General features: G+C 56.1%; 1 protein-coding gene across 9 annotated transcripts in view; it reads right to left on the bottom strand.

Moving 5' to 3' along the window:
- LRP8 (LDL receptor related protein 8) overlaps positions 1–14,520 on the bottom strand; it is a 79,466-nt gene that overhangs the window by 23,050 nt on the left and 41,896 nt on the right. For 3 of the 9 annotated variants that reach the window (XM_041772400.1, XM_041772403.1, XM_041772404.1), the window contains exons 4-10: positions 12,741–12,869; positions 9,321–9,692; positions 8,382–8,504; positions 7,460–7,582; positions 4,122–4,241; positions 3,910–4,035; positions 305–479 (exon numbers count right to left, since the gene is read on the bottom strand). In XM_041772400.1, coding sequence (XP_041628334.1) covers positions 305–479; positions 3,910–4,035; positions 4,122–4,241; positions 7,460–7,582; positions 8,382–8,504; positions 9,321–9,692; positions 12,741–12,869 — 1,168 coding nt within the window. Of the gene's footprint in view, positions 1–304; positions 480–3,909; positions 4,036–4,121; positions 4,242–5,497; positions 5,537–7,459; positions 7,583–8,381; positions 8,505–9,320; positions 9,693–12,740; positions 12,870–14,520 lie in introns of all 9 variants that reach the window. The other 6 variants (XM_041772402.1, XM_041772405.1, XM_041772408.1 and 3 more) reach the window with 4 other exon arrangements.

Genomic DNA, 14,520 nt, shown 5'->3' with positions numbered 1-14,520 from the left:
AGAAGTCCTTTCTGGCCGGTGGAACATTTCCTGTCCTGCACTGCCCCACTGGGTCACCAGGGGCCAGTCAGAGCCCAGGTGTCAGAGCCCAAGCTGCTCTCCCAACAGGGCTCTCAGCCGAGGCCAGCCCAGGGGCAGGAGGAGGTCTGGCAGTTCCATCCACTGTGATCCTGCGTCCTTTCCCAAGTCCCCGTCTGTCCTGGGGGACTCTGGAGGCAGAGAGGGGACAGAGGCCACCCTTCCTCTTCTCCTCTCAGGCCCCTCCCTGCCCAGGCCTGGCTGCAGGACACCTGCCCCTGCTCACCTATAGATCTTGCGGTAGGAGAGGTCACACCAGTAGATGCGATTGGTGGCAACTTCAACATCCAGCGCCACGACGTTCTTGAGCATGGGGATGAGGCGCGAGTAGTCTCGCTTCACCAGGTCTATCCTCCGCACTTCATGCCGGTTGGTGAAGATCAGGGAGGGGCTTTTGCCAGCTGTCATGCAGGATGGTTGAGAGAAAGGGTCAGTGCAAAAGGCGGGGCTCTACCCCTGGCTAGCTTGGGTGAGGATGCCTCATTTCCCTATAATATAGGAGTGACAATTCCTAACTCACAGCTTAAAAGAGCAGATGAAAAATGGGTATAAAAAGTAAGGTGCAAAGTACCACGCATAACAGAAGGATTTTTATTCTTTTTATTAGACACAAACATCCCCCACATCCTTTATGACTCCCCGTTTCCTCTTTAGGCTTACACTGAAGGCCTTCTGTGGTGTGACCCCAAGCTCCTGGTCTGGCCTCGTCACTCACCCCTAACACACCTTGACTCCAGCCACCAGACCACCTATTATGACCCAGCCGCAGCAGAGCTTGGCTGCCTCGCGCCTCTGCTCAAGGGGTCCCCTCGCCCTAGAATGCAATGCTCCCTAACGCCCCTGCTTAGGGTCCCACTGCGACAGTTCAAGGAGGAGAAACATGAGCATTAAGTGTTTTAGAAAGGGCCTGAGGCTATAGTGTGAGGACAAACATCAGAACTAGGGTGATTTAAAAGAGGAGACTCAGTCTCAGACTCTTCTCCCTGAAGCCGGAGTCTGTAGTCTATGCGGAATGTGTCTGGGGAAACGGCAAGGGATGAAGCTGCAGAGGCTGGCAGGGGCCAGATCGGGAAGGGTCTTGTGAGCTGGGCGTAGAGTTTGCCCTTGAATCTGAAACAGCAGCAGGGACGGGACAGTGGAGACAAATACACAGCTGCCCACGCACACACAAAACCCACTTTTAGGAAGATCACTAGTGACCCTGACATTCCTGGCTCCTCAAGGGTCACTATCCCAGAGGCTGATGAGGGACTAGCACTTAACTCCGGCTGCCACTCCCACAGCCTGTTTTTAGATTATCGGGCCACTCTCAAGTACCGACACCCGTACCTGGTGCTGCCTGGGCCTTCTCCCTCTGTGTTGCACCTGGTCCCTGTCACTATGCATCTGTGCCAGGCTAATGAGTTCCCTGGGGGCCAGGAAGGACCAGCGCAGAGCCCTGTGGGCCTGGGCCTGTGACCTGTGTGTGGTGATGAGGAGGACGTGGTACCAGCAGAGAGTCCAAAAAAACAGAGTTCTGGGTGTAGAAGGGGAAAGAAGGAAAGCCGACCTCAAAGCCCTGCTATTCTTGTCACCCCCAAACGAGAGCAGTGGCACCATCCTTCAGAAGGCAGGAGCTGGTTTACGGGGTATCTTGGGGAGACCTCCACTGAAAGCCGTCTGTGACAGGAACCCAGCATGTGGATGACTGGGGTTTTTGTGTGACTGCACTTTGGATGCTCATCTGCAGGGGCTTGGATTACATGGCAGGTGTGTGCTGTCTCCACTGCATGTATATAATCCGTGTTGTAGGTTACATGCATCCCACACAGGGAGGGCTGAGGGGGGGAGAACAAGCCGCATGTGACACATGATGTGCTCATGTCCATGTTGCCTCTTGTGCAGTTGGGGCAGCACGGTTTTGGGTTTGCTGAGTGCACGTCCATTACCGTGGCTGCTGTCCTGGTATAGTCTGCACACCGGGCATTGTATTCGGACATCTGAACTCCAGACTCGTACGTCCAACTGCCTCCTCACGACCTCCACTCGGGTGGAGGTCTAGACAGCTTTCTCAGACTTACCATGCCCAAATCAACCTACTATTCCCCCAAACCTGCTCCTCTCACCATCTTTCCAGCTCCATAAATAGCAATCCTGTTTTCCCAAAAACCTTGCAGTAATCTTTGGCTCTTTTTTTTTTTTTCTCTCTCACATCCTTGCATTCAATGGATATGTGAATCCTGTGCCTTCAAAAGAAGTCCTGACGTTCAAAGTTATGTCGAGTCTGTCTGCTTCTCACGATTTGCACTGCGACACCTTGGTCCAAGCCACCCTCACTCCTTCTGGGTTATAGCAAAAACTTCTTACATGGTTTCCTGCTTCCTACCCTGACCCCTCAGAGTCTCCTCCCAGCACAGCAGCCAGAAGGAGCCTATGGAAATGTAAGGCACACCACGTCCCTCCTCCACTCAAAACCTTCCAAGGCTCCCCACTGACTGGGAGTGAAATGGAGAGTCAGCACTTAGGATAGTCCAGAAGACCTCTGTGATGTGCCCGAAGTCACCTCTCTGACTTCATCTCCTATGCTCCTCGCTCTAGCTAGGCCATTATCTGAACTCACCACGCATGCTCCTGCCTCAGGGCCTTTGCACTTTCTGCTCCTTTGGCCTGAAATGTGGTTCCTGCAGATAAACGCATGGCTCCTTCCTTTACCTCCTTCATGTCTTGACTCAAACATTACCTTCTCAAGAAGGCGAGGCTTCCCTGACCACTCTAAAACTGTAGCCCTGTCTGCCCTCCTGCACTGCCCTCTCCCCTTCCCCACTTTCTACTCCTCCTTAGCCATTATCACCATCTGCCAGGCTCTGTTTTTTTGTGTTTTTGTTTTTGGTTTTTTTGTTTTGTTTTGTTTTGTTTTTTTGTTTTTGTTTTTGTTTTTGTTTTTTTAAGATTTTATTATTTAGGGACTCCTGGGTGGCTCAGCAGTTAAACGTCTGCCTTCAACTCGGGGCATGATCTTGGGGTCCCAGGATGGAGTCCCACATCAGGCTCCTTGCATGAAGCCTGCTTCTTCCTCTGCCTATATCTCTGCCTCTCTCTCTGTGTGTCTCTCATGAATAAAATACAATCTTTTAAAAAATAAATACAAATAAAAAAACTTTAAAAAGACTTTATTATTTATTTGAGATAGAATGAGAGAGAGCATGAGAGTATGAGCTGGGGGCAGAGGGAGAAGCAGACACCCCCCCTGAGCGGGGAGCCCAACACGGGGCTCAATCCCAGGACCCTGGGATCATGACCTGAGTCGAAGGCAGACGCTTCACTGACTGAGCCACCGGGGTACCCTGTATTTTATTTATCAAATTTTTTGTCTGTCCTCCAGCAGGATGTGAGTCGCACAAGGGCACACGGGGACCTGTGTCTGCTTTGCTTACTGCTAAATCCCCAGCGCCTATGACAGTGTCAGGTGTTCAGCATAAAGAATGGAATAGAGTGTATTCAGGCGGCTGAACTGGTCAACGTGCAGGTCTGCGCATGTCATGCCCTCTATGGGGATGACCTGTTCCATGTGCTGTCTGCATGGTCCAGTTTGTGTCCGTACAATGTGTGCGGTGCAGGTGCACCCTCTATGCTATCCTGAGTGGCTCTATGCAGGGTCCACGCAAGTGTCAGTGTGTGATGTGTTGTGTGCGTGACGTACACTTACAGTCCAAGCATGTGTGCAACCTGCCTTGTGTGTGTATGCATGTGCATGCACAGGTGTGCCCATCTGCTCCTTACAGACATGGTGACATGTTGCTTTCTGTACCCCTTCGGAGCTGCCCCGTTCCCCCCACCTCGGGGCGCCCATACCGACAGCCTTGCAGTTCTTGGTCAGCGTATCCATCTCATAGCCAGGGTGGCACTCGCACTTAAAGTAGCCCTTGTAGTTGACACAGATCTGGCTACAGGCATCGGGGTCCTCACACTCATCAATGTCTGTGAGGAGGAGCACAGGTCAGAACTGGCAGGGGGCTCGGCCTCTGCTTGGGGGTGGGCAGGGGCAGGAGAGGGGAGGGTCTCACCGCCACAGGTCTTCTGGTCCAAGAGCTGGTAGCCTGCTGGGCACGTGCACTCAAAGCCGATCTTGAGGTCCGTACATATGTGGGAGCAGCCCCCATTGTTGTGCAGACACTCATTCAGTCCTGGGGAGGGACACAGGCTCCTGAGGATCCCAGAGCCCAGGCTAGGGTGGGGGCAGGACAAAGAGCAGGGCTGGGAGCTGAGGTAGAGACTCGGGATGACAGGACCCCCGCAGAGCCCGGATGCTCTCCATCCACACTGAGCCGCAGCCTCATTAACCAGGTGACTGGTCAAGAGGAGGCTCAGAGAGGGGCAGGTCCTTGCTCAAGGCCAGACAGAGGCAGGGACAGAGTGGGACTCAGGCCCTATGTCTCCCAGGACAGGACTCTGTCTCCTGGGACGCTCGAGGCAGTGAGGGCCATCTGAGGCCTTTCCTTCACAAGCACTCGCCTCACAGCTCCTCCTTCCTTGTGACCTCATGGTGCATGGACCACACCGAACCCTCAGGATGCTTCAAGAACCCCTTCTGAAATGCCCTTGCTTAAACATCTCCAGCCTCAAGGAGCCCCCTTCCCCCTAAGGCAGCTGGCCCCGTCTGGAATAGCTCATTATGAAGCTCTTCCTCATTGGACTGGCCTTCCTGAAGCTTCTGCTCCCACTCCAGCTCTGCCAGGTACGGTTGGCCAGACAGAGTCTGACGGCTCCCTCAGAAGCTCCTTAAAGGGCTGATTTCTGGTGCCCTGACATTCAAGTGTCTTCCTCTGGACACATCCCATCTGTCCACATCCCTCCCTGGACAGGGCCCAGAACTTGTCTGCCGCCGCCAGTCTGAACAACAAAGGCTGTCCCCACTGAGCTTGTGGTTATGTAGGACCCCAGGCTTTATCTACACAGAGCTGCTGCTTGACCACTTCTCTCCTACCATGAAATATGATGTACTGTTATTTCCACCTTCTCCCCTCTCAGCACCTGTCCCTCTTCCTATACTTAGTCACAGGCCTGGTCCCGGAATACCAACTGCCCCAAGGGCTGAAGGGATGCCAGGAGCTCATCTGCTTTCCCCATCCTCCACTCCCTCATCCCCTCTGGCAGAGTCCTAAGGGAGGTCAGAGAGGCCAGGACCGAGGCTCACCATGTTCTCACAGCATCTTCTGAACTTTGGAATCACAGGTTAACTCTGCAAGCCAAGAGAAGGTGCCATGCCACCCTTCTACCCACCAGGTTCATGCAATCACCACTCCAGCCAAGCCAAGCAGAGCTGAGATGAGCCAGCCATGGCCATGCACACAGCTGGTCTGAGCTGCCCACCCAAGGCCATGCACAGCTGTGAGTGCCCCACCTTCAGCCTAAGCCATGCTTAGGGATTATTCCCCATTACCCCTGGGCCTCCTCCTGTTTGCCTGGGATGTTGGTGGAACTGAAAGAACAAGATCACAGCAATCCCATGACTGGAAGGTTTGGGGTGACTGAGATGGGCCCAGCCCTGGGAAGGCCCAGCCCCTTGGGGGACGCTGAGCCAGGACAATTTTGAGGTGGTCTCTGCGGGACACCACCGCAACACCAGGAATCTTCCATCACTCCACGCCTTCCCTGACCTGTATTATTCCCTCAGGGCTATCCATCCATCTGCTCACTGCTCACTCACTATCTCATTCATGCACCCACTCACTGCCCCCCTCCCCCCTTGACAGACTAGCATGTGTAGAATGGCTCTGAAAAGGGAAAAGGGTTCAGATTTCTCTGAAAGAAGAAAAGCACAGAGTCCTCTAGGGCTGAGGTGCATTGGAGCAAAAGAATGAGCAGTGGGTCTGGACCTTGTTGACCTTGCTCTGGAAGGCCATGGCTGCCAAGGCAGAGAGGCTGAAGGGGATTTCCTGGGCCTTCCCGGTTCTATCTAGCCTGGAAGCGATTCCATTGGATGCCTGCAGGGGATGGAGGGGTGGTGGTCCAGAGGCACCAGGGAAGGAAGGGGAAGGGTCACTTTCCCCAGCACATGCACATACTTGCATGCTCACACACGCCAGTTTACGTGCAGAGGCACCAACAGGCCCGTGGGCTCCAAAGACACATTCATACAGACACGAGGACACACAGAGACACGAGATGTGGTTCCCTTGCCTTACTAAGAGCTATGGACACAGAGACTGGCCTCTCACCAGCACAGAGACACAAATACATGCATACCTACTTCTCTCAGGTGTGTCATGCAAAAGACCAGAAAGAAGAGATTTAGTAGGTTGGCAGTCCTTGGCTAACTCCAAATCAGGGTGGAGTGGGCGGCCAGACTCAGGTGCTCCCACTTCCTTATCCTCTTTTGTCTAGGCTCCTTCTTCTGGGGCTTTTCTTGGCAGGGCCTCTGTAGGAGCAAGAGGGCCCAAGAGGAGCGCCTATCCTGCAAATTCAGGTGGAGGCTGGGTGACCTTCACCCAACTACTCTTCCTTCCAAAATCAATTTTTAAATCTCCCCCAGGGGTGGCAACATGCTGCTCCTGGGGAGTTCTAGACAATGAGGATCCCTGGAGTGCCCAGGAGGGGAGGTGCTGAGTGAAAACGGGTCTGCCAGGAAGGTAGGGCTTGATCTAGGCTCTTTGCTCCCAGGAATTTTCTGTCCAAACCCCTGAGCTCAGAAATGAACCTTCCTGGAGCCCACACTGGGTTTCCGGCATGTTCTATCAGATGCCCACTTCACCTACAGCCCAGACTCTCCTGTTCTTTTTAACCTGGAACCCACCTTGACAGCTCTAGCCATTAGGACAGCTCCCTCATTCCACCCCTTACTCATGCCCAGCCTGTAAGTCTTGTCTCCCAGAAAGTCCAAGCTCCTTGGGGCTCAGGATAGTGCCACCTTCTGCTGCTGGGTCTGCCTTACTCTCACTCAGGCCTGGCCTGAGCTGGGCGGCCTTAGATGTACCACAGTTGGCTACCTCCTGCTGTCCCATCTCTCCCCCTTTGCCAGGATTCCTACAGGGCCTGGAAGGCCTCAGAGGCAGGGCACTGGCTAGGTCAGCAGGGTAGAATCACTGAGGAAGAAAGTTTCAGAGTGAGCACACACTCAGAGGTCTGAATGAGGAAGGAGGGAGGAGAGGCCAAATCTGTGAGAGGAAGCATAATTGAACACCTGGGTTGGAAAGGAGAGGCAGTTCGATTTGGAGAGATACAGAAAGAGGCCCCAAAGGCAGAGAGTCCCACCTGAGGCCACAGGACAGCGCAGGAGTCCAGAGAGAGGGTCAGAGCAGACTGTGTGCAGAGGGGCAAGGCATGGGCCTGGGCCCGGATGCCAGGAGGGGGTGCGGTGGGTGGGGGGGTTAGTCCAGCAGCCAGAAGTGGACAGGTACTGTACCACACTCTTTCAGAGGCTCATCCGACCAGTCCCGGCAGTCTCTTTGAGCATCACACACTTTCCCGCCGTCCACGCACTCGCCACTCTTACACTGAAATCTGCGGGGACCCTCACATGTTGACTCTGTCGGGCCGGACAAGAGAGTGGACAGGACCTATGAGACCTTGGGCAGGAGGGCTGGTCTAGGTCCATGGGAGGCAAGCAGAGTTTTAGCCCCAGCCCCAGTCCTACTGGTCTCTAGAGGGCCCAGGACAGACAGTTGAACACAGGGCTGGCGGGAGCTCAGCTCTCAGAAATGCAGGACCCCAGGGATAATCAGGATGCCCAAGCATCATCTAGCTGGGTAAGGCCGGGGCGAGGTGGGGGTGTGTGCCTATCTGGCAGTCCTGGGCCCGGAGACAGAAAAGCAGGAGCCCTACAGAGATCCTGGGGGCTGCACTGACCATCTGAGATGGACCTGTTCCCTGGAGGCCCTGCACAGAGGAGGTCACCTCACTGCTCAACCCTTCATCCATTACCCCAGATGACCCCTGATCAGGACCCTGGCTCCTGCAGGCGGGGAGTGATAACCAAACAGTCATCTGAGAATTAAGGGGGCTCTGTGGGGACTGAACCTCCACTCCTGGGAAGGAAGCCACTTGGAGGCCCGGATGTGGACAAATTGGAGGCTGGACATCCTACAGTGACTTTTCACGTACCCCTAGTCCTCTCAGCTTTTGCAAAGCCCTTTAAAATCCTGTTCTGGGGCCAATAGGACCCCAGGAAGTAAATCTAGGTAATTTAGGGGCAAGTGATGCTCTGGGGGAAGACACATCTCAGGGACCGAGGGGAAACCTCTCTGAACTCTGCTCTCTCTGGAGCCCAGAGAGCTCAGGGCTCTTCTTCAGGGAGAGTGTCACTCCTATGGCCCAACCCCACATACCCTGTAGACAGCCAGCCTCGTCACTCCCATCTGGACAGTCCTGTTCCTGGTTGCAGCGTTTGAGTGTTGGGACACAAGTCCCATCCCCACACTGGAACTCATCCCCACGACACGTCCCCAGAGCTGCCAAGAGAGGGCAAAGAGAGTGGATCAGGCCCAAGGTGGTGTTAGGACCTCTCTCCTCCCCCAGCCCCCAACGCCCAGACCATATCCACCCTCAGCAAGAACAGAACCAGTGGCTGAGCTTGGGAGTCCTCAAAGGACACCTGGCCAAGGCACTTGCAGTGTAGAAATGGGGAGACTGAAGCTCAGAGAGGGCGAAGGCCTCACCCAGGATCACATAGCACTCTGGCTGGCAGAGCCAGGACTAAAACTCAGGTCCCGTTTTCCCATCCACCACCTCTCCCCAGAGCCACTTGTCCCCAGTGGACCCGTGGCCCTCTTTTGAGTGTTGGTGCTCATTACTTAACAACTTCATCCCTTCAGCAAATCCTTCCTGAGCACCTACTGCATGCCGGGCACTATGTGGGATGTCGGGAACCCAGAGACTACTGGGGGGCTCCCCACCTTCTTGGAGCTCAAGGTACTACTGGAAGGGGAGCTGAGGAACAAACAGACGACATCACAGCAGAGCTGTGCTGAAGGAGATGGTGGTTCAGGGGAGGTGGGGAGTACCGGGTAGGGAAGCCCAGCTGGGAGGGTTGAAGCCCAGCAGGTGGAGGGGGGGCAGCTCCTGAGTGTACCAAGGTCCCGGTCACTGCAGCCAGGAGGCAAATGCTCCAAAGGGCAGGGCCGGAGAAGACCCTCGGCCTCTGGGGTCAGACCCGGGCTGCTCCAAGCAAGGACTCCACCTGCCTCAAGCCCGGGCCGCCGTAACCCAGGTAACCAGGGCCTGCAGTGAGGGGGCAGGCGCGCCCATGGAAGGGAGCGGGGGCTTACGGCAGTCGGCCTCGTCCGACTTGTCCTTGCAGTCGCGGTCGCCGTCGCAGCGCCAGCCCAGGTGCACACACTCGCCGCTGCGGCAGGCGAACTGGGCGGCAGCGGCGCAGGCGGCGGGCGCGGCGGTGGCCCCGGGGCACAGGTCGGCCGCCTCGTCCGAGCGGTCCTCACAGTCGAACTGCCGGTCGCAGACCCAGCGCTCGGGGATGCAGGTGCCGCCGCCGCCGCCGCAGCGGAACTCGCGGGGCCCGCAGGCCGGGTCGGCGCAGCCACGCTCATCGCTGCCGTCGCCACAGTCGTCGTCGCCGTCGCACACGAACACGGCGGCCAGGCAGGAGCGGTTGCTGCACTGGAACTCGTGCGGGGCGCACACTGCGCGGGACAGAGAGCCGGTCGGCCCGCGCGGGCGGGCGGGGACACGACGACACCCTGACCCTTGCCCACGGGCCACAGGTGGGGGCCTGACTGGGGACCGGAGGGCACTGGGGCTTCTGATCCCAGCAGGGGCCTCACAGGGGACCTTGGGCAACACCCTGCCCTCCCTGACCTCGCGGCCTCCTTGCAGGGATGATTCCCCTCGGGCAACAGCACGGAGGTGGGGCTGGGAGCACCTGGGCGGCAGGCCCCGGCGGCCTTGAAAGGCCAGGTGATGATCCTGGACACGACACCCAACGTGATGCTGACCCTTCCCCAAGGAATCAGGTCTGGAGCTGTCTCCTGATGGCAGGGCTGAGGCCTCTTCCCACAGCTATGTGCCCGCAGCATCCGGGTCAGTCCCCTGGCCTGGCATCCAGGCCGCTGGGCATGGAGCCGCTGCTCTACCCCAACACCTCAGTCAGCCATACTAGACCCTTGGTCCACCTGCTCACCTCGAGGCCTTCGCCCAAGCTGTTCCCTCTGCTGGGCGCTCACCTCCTGCCCACCACAGCCTCTGTATTTCAGTGACATGTACTCATCCTTCAGGGGCCCCACATCCACCTTTTATAACACCCTTTGTACTCTCCTACTTGGGAAGCCTCCCTCCACCCCTGCTCTCCTTCTGTGTGCCCTTCACAGCATGCTCATGTGTCTGGGTCTCACGTCCTTCTGTCTCCCTCACAACTACTGCGTGGGGATGGGCTCTGAGACTGACCCAGCTTCATCCTGAGAACCTGGCACAGAGCTCCCTGCAGGGGGCAGCTGTGCAGTGGATGGATGGGTGTGGGCAGTAACTAAGGGATGTGCAGTAGTCAAAGGCACAGGTCACTGGCCCTGCCTGGGGCCCTGGGCTTCCTCTGTCTAGTGAACTGCTCACCTCAGAGGCTGGGAGGGCTTTGGAGACCACCAGCTCAACTGCTAGTTTACAGATGGGGAAACTGAGGCCCAGAAGGAGCAACTTGCCCAGGGTCACACAGAACCAGAACTCAGGTTTGGGGCTCTTCTCTCCTACTCTGACCCCTCTCAGTTCCCTTGTTTTCTCTTCTTTTCCTGGAATGGAAGCCGTTTTCAGAGCAGCGACCTCCTCACCTCCTCCCTGCTTCATTCCTTACACAGAGGCCACGGCTAGGTCTGGGGGCTGTAGCCTTGGGTAACCTGATGGTGGTGGCAGCACCAGATCTCTCCACGTGGGGGCACCAAGAGTCTGCTTCTATTTTCTGACAGAAAAATGTCATTTTTCATTGTTATTGAACATAAATAGAATGATGTCTTAGGTTTCACAATGTAGGCAGCTCGTCATGTGTGTCTGACAGCTCTATCAAGTTTCTGACAGTTGCGTTTCTCCCCCTTCTGGGATTTTCGGATGTTGGGGCACTGGTGGGAAAACCACATGCTACCTTATGGTGCCTGCCCCCCAAGATTACACCGATGCCTAGAGAAGCTCCCCTCTTTCCTGCCAGACTCAGCTTGCATGTGTCTGGGGGTGGGTAAGGACTCACTAAGTTCAGAGTTCTGGGAGGAAGTCCTTCCTTATTCTGAGTTCTCCCTAAGGTTTTAAAGTTGACAACGACTTCAAGAGCCATATTCTCACACCTGCCTCCAGAGACCCCACTCCCAGGCACTCACAAATGGAAGCAGCTCTGGGGGAGGAGAGAAGGAATAATTTTTGCTCCTCTGCCCAGCTGGTCCAGAGCTGTAGCAGAGCCATCCAGTAGGACCTTCTAGCCACCTTCCCGTCTCCCATAATTAATGAAGAACATGCCTGCCACACAATTTGCCCTAGTTAGAGATACTCCCACCCTGTGCAATCGTGGCTCCCACCCTTAGAGCTGAGGAAACATCTGATGGTGGTGGGAGGTGGGTGCGGAGTAAGAAGAGAAGAGGATTCATATTGGCCAGTGAAGGCCTGCAAAATTATCACAGCTCAGGAATCAAGCCAGTGCCATCACCACGGACGGCTCTGAAACTGCTGGTCCCAGCCAGCATCTCCTCCCCACACCCAGATGCTTCCTGCTTCAGACACATCAGAACTCCAGACTTGGAATCTAGAGTGCTGTGACTCAGACACCTCCAGAAAGAGATGGCATTTCCCTTGGGCCAGGGAGGATGGATGGGATGTAAATATAGAGGCTGGTGGATAAGTGCCTGGCAAAAGTCCTCATAATACCCCAAACCACCTATATTTCAGTCCAGCCTTGCAGCCTAGTTATCGACAGCCAGTCTGTCTCCCCTATTAATCATGAGCTCCCGGAGGAAGGTGGCACGTAGGATTCACCTCATCATCCCTTCCAGAGCCTGGCTCTGGGCCTGGCACACAGTAGGTGTCCATCCAATTGAAACAAGCATAAGCCCCACTGGCCCAGGACCTGCTGGCCTGCTCCCTGGGCAGGAGATAATCCTGTGTTTGAAGCTCAGTGATGTGGAACTGCCCCAATGACCGCTTCCATCTGTTCCTGCCGAGGCTGCTGGGTCTGTCTTCCCGCCCTGTGACATTCCTGCTGGAGTCTGAGATTTCAGCATCAGGCGTCCTTCACACTTCAGGAGTCTGCCCCTCCCCCACCCCAGCACCACCAGTGCCCTGGCCCAGGCCGCCACCATGACTCCCTATGGCCCAACCTGGCCCCCTGCCCTTGCTCGGAACTCAGTGGAGACGGATGGAATGGATGAATAGATGTCAGATATGGTAAAAAGACTCCTGGGCTCGGCTGTCCAGAGCCAGATCTGAATCTCAGTTCTATCACTCGACATTGGAAGCTATTCCTCGCTTGTCTGAGCCTCAGTTTCCTCACCCATAAAATGGGGATGACAATGGCTGCTTGTGCAGTGGTTGTGAGGATGAAAGCCGGAAATGTCTCTCCAGAGCGCCTGGCCATTACTAGTGTCCTCATGGTTACCCTTTGCTCTCCCCCCACCGAGCCCCTCCAGAAAGCCCCTCCAGAAACGGCTGCTGCTCCCTGAGGCTGCCTGACTCCCCAGCAGACCCTGGGACCTAACCCAACTCACAGGTGGCACAGCCGGCCTCGTCTGCACCGCTCTCGCAGTCCTTCTCCCCGTCGCAGCGCCACGAGGCGGGCACACACTTGTGGCTGGCGGGTCCACAGCTCAGCTTCTCTGCAGGACACACCTGCTTGGCTGTGGAGACAGACACACACGCATGGCTTAGCCAAGGCGGACATGGGGCATGGTGCCAACCGGTCCTCCTGCCTGACCCCAGACACCTGGCCCAAGGCCTTGGGAATCTATCAGGGCGTCCCTGCCCCGGGTCTCAGTTTCTTCATCTGAGAAGCAGCGTTGTCCACCCCAAAGACCCTCTGAATCCTACATCTGATCCCTCCACTCCCTGCTAATGCCCTCTCGTGGGCCCCTGGGCCCTGGCACTCAGGCCCGTCCTGGATCCAGCCACCCGTTTGCCTCACCAGCCCTACCTCCCACCCTTCAAAACCTCCCCTTGAGCTCCAGCAACACAAAACTGCCCTGCCCTTCATGCTTCTCTGCCATTTCCCTACTGTGTGCCAGGGCTGAAATATGCCCCGACTGGGCCTTGGTTTGGCTTCCAGATCAGCAGCTCCGTGATCTGAACCTGTGGGTTAGGAGGGCTCACCAAGGCCCGAGCAGCTCCCTGGGTACGCCACCCCCCTCCCGCCCCCTCCCCTGGTGATGGTGCTGAGCCCGCATCAGAGCAGTGCCGCGCTGCAGGGCCCAGCGGGACCACACAGCTATAATTACTGCAGCAGCAATCAGAGGCTGACTCAATCAGGGGCCTGGAGCCCCAGGGTTGATTCTCAATTTGGAAGAAAGAATGAGAACCCTGATCAGGGCTGGGCACAGCTCTCATCCCGAGCATCCCAGGACGACCCACGTGACAGAGCCAGCTGTGGCAGACGCATTTCAGACCTCTGCGGCCGGCTCCCTGCTACCCTCCATGGTATAAACCCTGTCGTCTCCAGGATGTGCCAGGCACAGAGCTAGGCACTCACTTAATCCTCACAATAGCCCGGCAGGGTGAGGATTATGTCAAGCTCTCCAGCTTGGAGGTCACGGGCAGGGGCTCTGGAACCTGGCTTCCTGGGCATGAATTCGGTCATTCACTGGCCATGTGAGCTTGGCCCACAGTCCTCACCTCCGTGCCAAGACAGTGGGGCTGATACTATTCCCTAGTAGGTAGGATTGTTAACATCTGTCAGGCACGTAGAAGAAAGCCCAGCCCAGTGCTCACTGACGATTATCCGCTAGTATTCTCCAAACGGACAGATAAGGACTTGTACATTCACTCAATGAGTATGTCCTGAGGGCTACTGTGTACCAGAGGGCCGTAAGCACTAGGTTCTAGTCACACAGCTGCTAAGAACTGCGTGACGACTCCAAGTCAGCTGGGGCTGACCCCAGAGGCTTGGCACAGTCTGTTGCACCTGCCGGCATAGGGTCACTCATACCTCACTCAATTTCGCCCCCTCATCTCAGACCAGTTTCATAGCTGGGATGGTAGGGCAAGAGAGATGGAGAAAAGGGATAGGATGGGGCGAAGGGCAGGTGTTTGAGGCAGGGCCCCCAGATGCTGCTATGCCAAGGGAGAGGAATACCTTGGACTCCAGAGTTATCCCTAGGAATACATTTCATGAAATATGAGGCAACCCATTGGGAATACAGGATCTATGGGATTCATTTTCTAGAAATTCCCCTTCACAAGTAACTGTAGCGTAGAGCCCTAGAGAGCGCTGACCCTCCAAGATCTTTTACAAAGGCTTCCTTGGGGCTGTACTGCAGGGTGGTGAAGGAGGTATGG

This window comes from Vulpes lagopus, chromosome 10, assembly GCF_018345385.1.
Source record: "Vulpes lagopus strain Blue_001 chromosome 10, ASM1834538v1, whole genome shotgun sequence".
Taxonomy (NCBI): domain Eukaryota; kingdom Metazoa; phylum Chordata; class Mammalia; order Carnivora; family Canidae; genus Vulpes; species Vulpes lagopus.
The sequence above is the reverse complement of the archived record's forward strand: the minus strand, read 5'-3'. Positions and strand labels throughout refer to the sequence as shown.